At 36.4% G+C, this 13,014-nt stretch overlaps 1 protein-coding gene across 1 annotated transcript in view; it reads right to left on the bottom strand.

Annotated features, from left to right (window-relative positions):
* Nucleotides 1-13,014, bottom strand: part of LOC150107796 (RUS family member 1) — a 222,143-nt gene that overhangs the window by 34,408 nt on the left and 174,721 nt on the right. Inside the window, exon 10 of the mRNA XM_090391552.1 lies at nucleotides 1,292-1,413. Coding sequence (XP_090247678.1) covers nucleotides 1,292-1,413 — 122 coding nt within the window. The remainder of the gene's footprint in view (nucleotides 1-1,291; nucleotides 1,414-13,014) is intronic.

The raw sequence follows: 13,014 nt of genomic DNA, 5'->3' as shown, positions 1-13,014 counted from the left end.
TTCTGGTAATCCAAACTTACCTATTCATCAGGATCTCCCAACTCTTAATGTCAACAGATTGAAATCTCGCCATCCATCACTACGAGCAGCAGAAGAACTATCTAAATAATCTTAATCCTTTATCAAAATGGGAGGAAATATGGAAGGAAAACACAAAAGAAAATTTGTATAACATCTTTAAAGGTGATCAAATCATTATAGGATAAGACCTACCTCACAAAACCTGGACAATACTAAATAGGATTTGGACAAACCATGGCTTATGTGAAGATACTCTCTATAAATGGAACAGACAATCGTCTCCAATATGTGACTGTGGTGCTCCATGACAGACTATGTAACATATTGTAAAAGAATGCACTTTATGTGCTAATCAGAATTACTGGAATGACTTCTTACAAGCAGCTGCTGAAGCTGTGACCTGAATTACAAACTTAGATCTGAATTTATAATGATATATATGTTTTTTTTTTATTATTATTATAACATATTAAGACTTATTTTTAAACTCTTATTTTAACTTATTTTAATTTTAATTTTTCAATTCCTTGGATTAGAACTGTTTTCTTTTAAAGTTTTAACTTAAAATATTTTAAACTCTTCAATCCTGTTAATATATAATGACTTCATGATTATCTTTTTTATACATCATGTATGTATGTATGTAATATATTAATTTCTAGCACGTCACAACCATTTTTAATTGGTAAATTGATTGTTGTATGCACCTTGTATTCCCATTTCTATGATTTGCTTGTTTCTATGAAATGATGATGTATTGTTATTTTCAGTACAAAATACCTGTACTTTCATTTCATTAATGTTAATTACTGTGGTTATTGTGTAATCGTTGTTTATGTTAATTTTTAACATATCTGCATAGTTCAGGTTCATATTGAACCTGAACTATGCAGATATGTGATTTCTGACTTATGACAAGTCTTCTGAAAGAATGCTGACATAAAATCAAGGCTGACTGTAATACAGTGGTATTCTTCTTCTTTTTTTTTTTTTGGAGCTAATGTAAAATAAAACCTCCTAATCAGAGTGCTAATTTCGTTATTTTCTTTAATTACAAATGGCTCAATTTATTTACATGACACAAAAGCACAGAGCCTACATTATGTCAACAGATTGTTATTTAAGTTGCAGACAAAGAGTAATAACAATTTTGATTGTTAATTCTGATATATATGTTTAATTCTGATATATATGTTACCTAAATGTTTCCATTTTAAAAAGAAATGCAATTTTTGCATTGAAATTTATACACAATCAAAAGACTACATACATTTGAAGACTGCTTAGAAGGCATATCATTATTGAATATGTAGCAGAGGGCACAAGCATGAAACATGGCTTCCAAATGGGTTAGGAATGTGCTATCTTCATGGAGTACAATATTGAAGATAACTAGAACAAAATAGTAATATTACATGTATTAATAATTTTTCTGTTATTGATCTCTAACACACTCACACACATAACCCCATCCTCCCTCTTATAGAGTTAAATTTCATCATTCTCTTCCTATCACGTATTACAGCTTTTGTCTATTTACAGTTAAGCAACTACTTTTGATAGATTTTTGGCAGAAAATGATGAATGCTTCAGTCTGCCACACCAACAATTGCATGGCTGTTTCACAAAGCAAGAAAAGACAAAGCTAAAAAAAGAAAAAAAAAAAAAGAAAAACATGCTACCCGAAAAATTATTACTAGAGTTGCTAGTAGTAATATAATGACGATTGTTATTACTATCATCATCATCTCCCCCATGCAATCACAAGACGCATCATGGAGAATTCACATTAACTATTACTATGTTTATTACACTTCATCTTAGAGCTCATTCACTGTCTCTACATTTTCTGGCAATGCAGTTCACTCATTCATTCATGACTCTTTGAGCAAAATATCTAGTTCTTATTCCTTTCCTTCCTATACCCTTACACCACTTTCAACAGCCTCTTGTTTTACCCTCTCCATTATATTCATACTATTTTCTGCATTAATTTGGCAAAATCTCACTAACTTATATCCTTTTTTTTCATCGTTACAGGATGATCAGCATTTATTTTATAAAAAAATTACGGAAACATCTACAGTTGGAGTAAAAACTTTAAAGTAAAATAGCTGCTTGATGTTTCAACTTTTATATTAAGGTCATTATCTGGAATGCATGTATCTGCACACAAGAACAGAATCATTCACTACAATGGACTACAACATCACTGCTTTGGTCAACCAAAGACTTTAGCCTGACCTCTGGCGAGTTACAGTCTAAAATCAAATCTATCCAGCTACTTAAATCCAGAAATATCAGATGTTCTCGAGAGGATTAGATTACTGACAACTCTGCAAAAATACCTCTTGGACAAAAACAAAGTAAATCTGACAGCCAAATTTCGAAATTTACTGTAAAATAATTATAATAAATTGCTAACCAACCTACAAAAGGAATGACAGTAGCAACCAACCACAAATTAAAGTGTGAGGAGTGGCCAGCCATTAGTAAGCCACATTAGGGACAGCTAAGCACCAAGCAACCACGTGGTTATGCTGTCTAGACACATACCCAACAATGGTGAACTCTCACTTGTTCAAAAAAAAAAAAAAAAAAAACTTCAACTATGAAACTACACCAAGGAAAAGTTAACAAACTTGATTTTATCTACCATGTTAAAGAGGTCTAAAATTTTTCGGGGGACACATACCTACTCTACAAATGTAGCCAATAAAATACACTTGAAAACATCCAACAGTAAACAGTATCCCATAATGTAAAGCACATATTATTAAAATTACCTATTCTGTTTCTTTCTTTAGTGCTCCACTTCTCAACCATTGCCAGGTCAAGTTGCTATTAGCACTGTCCTCTATGCTGTGAAGGTATTTTCCATGCAATGCCTTATTTTTCCATCTTTCAGTTCTCACTTTTACTTGGTTTGTTTTGTATTCCAATTTTGTTTCCATGGGTTTAAATAAACCCTCTTTCCTTACCTCAATTAGAAATTTTTCCATTGTTTGCTGCAGATAATCGTTTTTTTTTTTTTTTCGTTTTTTCTTATTCAATAACTTGTTTTACTTGTAATAATCCTCTGCCTCTTTTTTTATATGATAGATAGAGCCTATCAATGTCACTGCGAGGATTAAGGGCATGGTGCATTGTCATTAATTTTCGAGTTTTTTGGTCTAAATCCTTCACCTCTAGCTGGGTCCATTCAACAATGCCTGCTGAATATCTCAGAACAGGTATGGCCCAGGTGTTAATTGCTTTTATCAAATTTCCAGCATTAAGCATTGACTTAAGGCATTTCCTTAGTCGCCCTATGTATTCTGCTCTAGTTTTTACTTTGATCTTATTGTGCAGAATTTCTGATGCTTCTAAAATTCCCAAATATTTGTAGCCATCTTCGAATTATATTGCCTTGATTTTTTCACCATTGAGCAGCTCGATTTCGTTCCGATCTTCAAACTTTCCTCTTGTTAATTCAGCAATTGCACATTTGTATAAATGTGCAATTGCTGGAATATATATATATATATATATATATCTGTTTGATTTGTCTTGGAAGGTTGTATTCATCTTGGAATGTATCCCAACTTTACAATAAAGGAAATCATCATTTCGGAATTGTAATGGGAGACTTTAATGCTAGAAATGGTATAAAACAATCAGATGAAAGCTCGATGGGAAATTTTGGATATGGCATGAGAGAGGATAGAGGAGCAAGGTTAATAGAATTTGCAGAAAAAGAAAAGCTGTGCATCATGAATTCTTTTTTCTAGAAAATAACACAGGAAGTGGACATGAAAAAGTCCATGTTAAAAACTAATGAAATTGACTTTATTCTCAGCAATAAGAAAAACATCTTTCAAGACTGCTCTGTTATAAATACCTTCAACATTGGAAGTGACCATCGTATGGTATGCAGTAAGATTCAAATAAACTGCCAAAAAGAAAGAAGAAAAATGTTTTGAAGATCAAAGCAAAACATAGATGTACACAAACTCAACATTAAAAAAAGATATATTCCAACATGAACTAAACAGTAGATTTAAAAACCTTATTATAGATGACATTATTACCCAAAACCTTTTCAATGCTCACTTGAAATAGCTGATACCACAGAACAGAAACAAGACAAAATTTCTGAAGAAACAGAACAGCTTATGAAAAAACGAAGAGAAATGAAACAATCAAATAACCTACAGAATAAAACTGAATACACTGAATTGTGTTAAATGATCAGAAAACGGATCACAGAAGAAATAAGAAAATTCAATTGTAAATTCATACAACAAACAATTGAAAACCACCTTGGTCTCAAAAAAGTCAAACAGCAATTGATGAACAGCAATAAACAGATGGTTGAAGTTAAACTACAAGATGAGACCATAACCAGAGATAGATATGCTATAGCAAAAAGAATTGAAGAATTTTACTCAGTATTATATTAGGATGATGAATTAAATGAAGAAAAAGAAGACAACTACAAAATAACTACAAGTACTGAAATACCACAGATTCCACTAGAAGAAGTTATGTGGAGCATCCAAAGCTTGAAAAAATGGAAAAGCTGCAGGTGAGGATGGAGTTATAGATGAACTTCTAAAAGCAGAAGGCTATCCTAATTCTGATACATAAAAAAAAAAGCTGAGGTAGAAGACTTGACGAACTACTGACCTATCAGTCTACTATCAGTGGTTTACAAAGTTTAACAAACTCTTAGTTCATAGGCTTTGTACAATTCTAGACCTAGCACAACCAAAAGAACAGGCAGGTTTTCGAAGTGGCTTCAGTACAATGGACCATATTCAAGTTGTACAGCAGATTATTGAATGGTGAAATAAATATCAATTACCACTATGTCTTGGTTTTATTGACTATGAGAAAGCCTTTGATTCAGTAAAAACTTGTGAAATACTTAAAGCATTACGAAACCAACAAGTGGAGGAACCATATATCAGGATCATCAAATCAGCAGACACCAATGCCACAGCAGCAATTCATTTCAATGAAAGCATCTCTACTGTGGAAATACAGAGATATAAGACAGGGTGACACAATATCTCCAAAATTATTCACAGCATGCCTAGAAGAAATATTAAAACTTCTTGATTGGGAAGGGAAAGGTCTGAAGATAAATGGAAAATATTTAAGTCATTTAAATACACTTTGCAGATGCCACAGTTATCTTTACTTCAAATGTGTATGAATTGCAGACTCGTATCTATGAATTCCAAATTGCTAGCAAAACAGCTGGCCTAAAGATAAACCTAAAGAAGATCCAAGTTATGTTCAATAGCTATGTTCAACAAGAAATAATAAAATTCAATAATGATGAAAATCAAAAGTAGATCATTACATATACTTAGGACAAGAGATATCAATGGAACAAAATATCATGGACAAAATACTAATGCTTGGGTGGAAAGCATTTGGAAAATTACATTGAATATTCAAAAGCCAACTACCATTGTGCCTGAAAAGATAAGTTTTTAACCAATGTATTCTTCCTATACTGACATATGGCTGTGAAACATGGACACTAAATGCAAAGGAAATTCAAAAATTAAGAACAACACAATTTAGTATGGAAAAAAGATGATTGGTATCACAAGACTGGATCACAAAAGGAATATGTGAATAAGAAATCAAGCCAAAGTCTCTGACACCATAGGAAGAGTGAAATATCAGAAGTGGCAAGGGCTGGGCATATTGCTCGAAGACAAGATCAATGATGGACAAAAGAAGTACTGGAATGGATTCCACGAGAGGAAAAACGACCATGATACCAACCTAAATCACAGTGGAAAGATGATATCATCAGATTTGCAAGAGTGACGTGAGGAATGAGAGCCATGGACACAGTTTTAGAGTAATCTTGGAAAGGCCTTCACATCTGGCAGTGGATCGACACACACACTGCTTGGAAGGAAGTCAACAGAGGACCCCCCCCCCCCATGGATGGTGCATTGTGCCATGTATAATGAGTCATGTGTTTCTAACCAGTATAAATTGAAGGAATATGAGGCTCCCAAGTCAGTGCAACTGTGTCCTGGTGAAATGGCAATGAGAAGGGAACTGACAGTTTGAAAGCGGCATTATGATCAGTTGCCATGTTGCAGGCCTATCTGTCCAGCAAACTGTTAACAAATTTGACCATCTGAGGTCAACAGTTCCTTGAACGTGACTCTGCAAAAAAACATTCAGAACGAAGGTTCTCAACATGGGTTTCCATGGCAGGACCACAATATACAAGTCCAACATTACCCAAATCATGCAGTGATGGTTTGGGTAATGTTGATGTAATGTAAAGAGCATGTTCAGTGGGATGTTGCAGCTTGGGAAGCTGCTTTATAAAGCAAAGAATCACACTACACACTCTATCAAGCAGATGGATGGGTGGGGTGTGATGGATGCCCTGTGAACATCTCTTAAAAGAGCATGTAACCCAGCCATGAAATTCATAGTTAGGTTGCATGAATCAAATGGTATTGTCTGATGGTACTATCCTGTTTTGGCCTTGGATCTGTGTTTGTGGTGCCATGAACATTGAACTCTAAGAGGTATCTGAACATTCTGTACAATGCAATGTTTCTTAATATTGTGGCATTGCTACAGAACTGACCATTGTTTCTATTAGCAAGACCATGTATTGTATCATAAGGCTGCTGCTGTAACTCATAGTTTGTGGACATGAATGTCACCACACTTGAATGGTCTCCCACAGAGCCCTGATCTCAACCCTATCATCTGTTCATCGCACAGGTGTTCAAATCTGTGGGATGAACTGGAGCATCAGGTGAGGTCAAAGGCTATGCCTCACAACAGTTCAGAACCTCATTACATGCCCACAAGAAAAATGGTCCAAAATTCCCATCGATCGCTATCATGTGCTTGTGGAAAGTATGCCCCATAGGAATGCTGCAGTCATCACAGTGAAAGGAGGTCCTACATCTTATTAAGGCGGATGGATGTTTGTTCCTCACACTATGGTGTCCATTGACTTCTTTCCAAGCAGTGTATATATTGATGATTAATGAGAAACAGAGAGCCTATGCAGCTCAGTTGGTATAGGCAGGTCTTTTGGTTAAAAAGACCAGGTTTCAAATCCCATCTATGATGTGAGAAACTTTTAGGTCTTTTCAATCAAATGGTGAGATAGCTGATCTCATATAGAGGTAGAGGGTTTTTTCACACAGAAACTCAGGTTTTTCGTCCCTCAGAACAAGCAAAAACAGCCTGTGAACACACAGTTCTACAGACATAAAATACTTACCCCTAAACGTATGCAGCAGAGGAATGGCAAGTCAGCTGCATCAAATTGTCTAAAGCCCTTAATCAGGTGGATTCAATCCACCTTGGATGGATGAGAATGAGACTTTCCCATATTTTCGGTAAGAGAGGCAGTCATTACAATTCATTTAAGACAATAGGGTAGGGCTTCAGCACTCTATTTAAATAAACATCAAACCTGAACCAGCAACAGTGGTATAAGCATGTCATTGATCAGAAGATTCTGTGGTCAGTGTCAATTCCATGTTGTGCTAGACCTGATTTCTTAGATTACTTGTTAATGATGTAAAGTTGGAGTTTTAGTAATCTTTTCTTCACAGAACATCCAGTTTGTCTGAAGTAGGAGAGGTGGCAATTACAGTAGATGCCAGGAAGTGAAAGTGCAGGCTACATATTTTTAAGGAAGGAAGGAAGGAAGCCAAGTGGAGAGTATGTTGAATGGAACAAATATCAGCACCGAGTTGTATTTTTTTAGGATTCTAGAGATTGACTCAGAAATACTTGAAATATATAGAATTGGGGCTATTCATACTGTTTCAGGGTTGTTGGAGACAGGTTTGTAAGAATCAAGCCTCTTAGCCCATCTTTCTTATAAGACTGCTTCTGACAACCCTGAAACAGTACAGAGAGTCCCAATTCCATACATTTCAGGTATATTTGAACCTATTTCATGAATCCTCAAGAAACACAACCTAGCACTAATATTTGTTCCATTCAACAAACTCTCCACTTTGTTTCCTTCTAAAAATAAACAACCTGCACTCTCCTGGCATCTACCAAGTCTCATGTGATTGCCACCTCTCCTATTTCAGACAAAAACTAGATGTTTTGTTGAACCAAAATTACAAGAACTCTAACTTTATGTCATTAATTAACAAGTAATCTGAGAAATCAGGTCTAGCATAACATGGAATCAATACTGATCACAAAATCTTCTGATCTAAGAGATGCGTACTCTACCATTTCAGGTTCAAGTTTGAATGATTATTTAAAGAGTACCAAAGCCCTGCTCCATCCTTCTAACCTGAATTGTAATGACTACCTATCCTTATCAACAATATGGGAAAGTCTGATGATTCAAAAATACATAAATAACTATTTATGTATTTTTGAAATTTTTTTGTGTATATGTTGTTCTTTTTTTTTTGTGTATATGTTGTTCCATAGGGGAAGAGATCTGAACTACATTGTGGTCTGAGCTGCCTAGAGGGCAGACAACATTCACAGTGTACTTACATGAGTCACTGGTGAGGAAGAGGTTCAAAGTGTTTGGGGAGTGGTTGGGATTGTCTGATATTCTGTTGGGCATGTGGACAATTTGTGTGAGATCATTTGTGATTGCAAAAGTCTTGGCCTCTCTACCTGCCTGATTTGTGCAGTTGGAAGCGGGGACAACCAGCTAAGTTCCCGAGGGACGATGACTTCACTGTTTGGAGAGTTGGATTGGAGAAAATTAACATTTAAGGAAAGGTGACTGAAGAGTTCAGGGTGCTTGTTGGCATTAGGAGAGCAGCAGAGAGAGAGAGAGAGAGAGAGACAGCATATGACTTTGGTAGAATGGAGCAGGGTGATTTTTAGCCAAAGGAAATCAATACTAATAGATTCCAGATATATATATATGCCAGATACTCTCTTGCATGGTATATTGGAGTGAACATATGTACAGATCCCACCTCTGAGGCAAAAAAAAGAGTTAAAGAGTGTGTAGCTGGGAAAGCAGAGATGAGTAGTGTTTGAGGAGGTTGAGATTTCAGTTTCTGTCAGGAAGAATAGGTGAGGATTTGCAGACGAAGGTGGAAGTGAACATCATTAAGGTTAGAACCGAGATCATGTATATTTGTGAAATGGATCCGGAAGGTCCTGTGAAATTTGTTTTTGACCACACGTGTCCCACATGTTTCCTATGCAGTGTTTGGGATCAGATTTTCACACCACTTGTTTACAGAGTTTGATTTTCTTATTAATACCACTGCCTTGTAATTGACTGTCCATGTTTCTTCTCCACTTTGGCATTCGTTTATCTTCCAGTTCTTTTCTTATTTGCAGTGTTCTTTTGCACTGTGCATAGATCTGGCCGGACCATTACTTACGATGCTGGGCTGGTGCCTTTTGACTTGCTGTTCATGGCCGATATGAACACCGATCAGCTTGTTGGGATATCACAAGCTTTTAAGTGTGGAAAGTTCATTACATCTCTCCAAGAGACTGTGGGTTCAAAATGGTGACACTGGACGAGCTTCTTGGATTTGAAATTGCATCTGTTCAGTGAGCCTGCAAATGTCGTCATTTAGCATTGCGTCAGTTTCTGAATGGCTGGCTGAGGGTACTTGGGAGTTTAAGTGCCAGTTCTGCGATTTTGGCACAACTGGAATGAGTCTGCTGGCAACAGAAATTGTAAAGTAACTTGTTGTCTATGCACAAAATGCCAAGAGCATTAGAAACAAAGTGGATGAGTTTGTTGCTTTGGTGAATATGTTGTGACCTAAAATTGCTGGAATTAGTGAAACCTGGCTTTCAGAGTCAGATGTTGTAACTGGAATTAAGTGTAAAGGATATACTATTTTTTAGGAATGAAAGAGGAGATAGGAGGAGGACTAATAATGACATCAGATGGCCTGAGTCCAGTTAGGATAAAAATACATGAAAGCAATAATGGTAATAACGTCCCATATAGTACTGAGTCTATCTGGTATGAAGTGGAGGCTAACAGGATGAAACATACGGTGGGATGTTGCCACAGATCTGGGGGTTTATTTGCTAGGGATGAAGAAATGCATCGCTAAATTATTACTCTGATGAGTACTAAATGAGTATTATTATGGATCACTTAAATTATCTGAATATTGATTGGGTAGCAGAGAAAACTGATGATGATGATGATAAGAACAAAGGATAAGTTATTGAGCTGTTGTGTGAACTTTCTCAATCAGCATGAAAGAAGTAACTAAAGGACAAGAGTGTAGATTGATCATAGCATCAGTTAAGGATGTGATTTGACTGTCTTGCCACCAGTTAGTGACAGTGATCATGCTGTACTAATCAGAGAAGTAGCCTATATGGATATTATAATCAAGACAGGTTGTATGCTGAACTACAAATTTGAAAATTATGACAAACTCAGGAGAATACAATCTTTGGTTCGATGGTATCAATTGTTGAATGGGAAGGATATCAGCAGTGTATGAGAAGCTTGGAAAAGATACTTAAATGATGTGATATCCAAAAGTGTTGCTGAAGTTCAAAGAATAAATAGAATGGGAGTGAAATGGAGTGCAATCTCATTGGAAAAAAAAAGAGATCCATAAGAAGAAGATGATGTGGAAGGAATATTGTGAGAATAAGAGTGATAGGAGTTATGAAATATATAAAGCTCAGGCCAGAAAAATTACAAATATTGTACAAAAAGTAACTGGAGTATGAGAAGAAATTGGCTGCACACACTAAAAGGAACCCCACAAAAGAATACAGTGGTACCTTAGTATCAGAAGCAGATGAAGTAGTTCAAATAATGAGTGCTCGCTTCACCAAGATCTATCAACCTGGTGTATGTAACATAGTGCACAATGCTACCACTACACTGGATAAAGAGATAGAAGTACATGAGAAGGAAATTGTGGAGATGTTGCATAACTTGGATACCGATTTGGCAACTGGGACAGATGGGATATCAGCACATGTGCTAAAGGAATGTTCACCCAAACTGGCTAGGCCATTGACATGTTTGTATAATTTGAGGCTTCACTCAGGAAAGATCCCACAGGAATGGAAAGAATGTATAATAATCCCATTGCACAAAGGTGGTGCAAAGACATGTATCTAACCATTGATCTATTAATATCTGTGGTGTAATTGTAAAGAGTTTAGAGAAGTTGGTAAGAATTTGCATGCAGAAATGGGTGGACAAACAAGATAGGCTTTGAGGAACAGCATGGGTTTATTAAAGAGAGAACATGTCCAAGCAATCTGCTCATATTTTATACTAATGTTATGGCTGAGTTGGGTAAATGGAAAGGATAAACTATTATATTGTGGACTTTGCTAAGGCATTTGATAGGATATCGCAAGAAAGGCTGCTACATGAACTAAGAATATGACATTAGAATATAAACTTCTGGCTTGGATAAGTGGGTGGCTGATGGACAAGTATCAGAAAGTGGTATATGGAGGATGTGAATCTGCCAGATTTTAGGTGCGCCTCATGGATCACTTCTTGAATCAATGTTGTTTAATCTATACATTAATGACACAGGAAAGGTGCTGATATGAGATCCTCAGTTGTTTGCTGATGATGAGGATAAGCCGGTGTTATGTCGTTACTTTTTTTCTATTATTTTCTTATCCTTATCCCTCTTGTGCCTACTAAGCTTAAATCTCTAATCTATCTCTCTGGGGCCGTTTCTCCTTTCGGAACTCTGACAAAATTTGTGTGATTTAGCTGCACCAGTCAGAGTCCTAGAACAGAGGAATTCTTGCTCAAAGAAACCTTCCCAGAGTTCAAGTATTATCTAATCTTGTTAAAGTATTAAGTGCCTATAGAAATTTCAACATTGCAGTCATGGCCTTAACTTTCTAAACTTCCCTTAATTTCCCCTTATTCATAGGTCCGAACTTTTATGAGTGGTAAAATCAGTCTCACGCTCAGACAAACTCAGGTTTACATAGAAAAAACATATTTATTAAGTATCAAATTGCATACAAATAGACTTCCACACATCAAAGGTATGTCATATCAAAATTCTAATTCACTAGCTAAGCAATAAAGGAACATTCTAATTATCAAACACACTATTTACATCTCTAGGTTAAAAGATACACACACATCATAAAACACTAGTTCAATTTCTAAGCAAAGTTCACTAACAAATTCCATTCACATTCAACTGAGTGTTGCACACTCTCAGGCTACTGGTCCAATAAAGTTAATAAGTTACTGAGCACAAAGTCACTTAAAAGTTCTCTTTCCCTTCAATTAGAAATCTGTTCTTCTCTCTTTTCTCCAATACTAATTGTTACATGAATAAGGAAATTTCTGTACATTACCACTTTTTTGAGCGGTCATTATGCGCCTTTCATCCATCCTTTATAGTCAAAATGTCTTTCTGCCTTATCTAGTCAGGTCCATGTGGAGCTTGCTCTGATCGACACAAATGGCCATTCCTTGTTTTTAATGGACTAATGCTCGTCTAGCGGGTCGTCATCGGCTCTGCCGTCCTTCAGGGGGGAGACTTTCCACTGTCTCGCATCGGTAAACTCTTACCGATGGCACGAGCTGGTCGATGCCGTCATCTCACGTATAGCATGCCCGACTCCTTCAGTTAGCAACCGGGAAGATTGCCATCCGGTGCTGTCAATCAGTCAGCACTGCTGGTCCACACGAGGAAACAGGAATAGAAAAAACGCAGCCTTCAAACCCGAGTGAACTCGCTTTTATTATTCTTCGTAGTGCCCCCTTGTCGTATCGGAGGATCTCTAATTGCGCTCTCCTATTCACCCTTATGTGGTTGCGTCACACTCCTGCTCCTTAAAGAATGCTCTTTTCACTGAAAACGAGTTCAGCTCGCCTTCCACGAACGTTTTCGCTTTGGGCGTTACGTCATCATATTCAGCTAGCTAGCAACCTTTGCACCTTTGTTCGCACGTAGACATACATTCTTACACAGAGCATATTTAAAATACCAACATTTTCTTAACAATACAAATTTACTTAAA

Source organism: Typopeltis vanoorti, chromosome 4 (genome assembly GCF_054136105.1).
Source record: "Typopeltis vanoorti isolate ZY-2024b chromosome 4, IOZ_Tvanoo_1.0, whole genome shotgun sequence".
NCBI classification, from domain to species: domain Eukaryota; kingdom Metazoa; phylum Arthropoda; class Arachnida; order Uropygi; family Thelyphonidae; genus Typopeltis; species Typopeltis vanoorti.
This window is presented reverse-complemented; position numbering and strand designations above follow the sequence as displayed.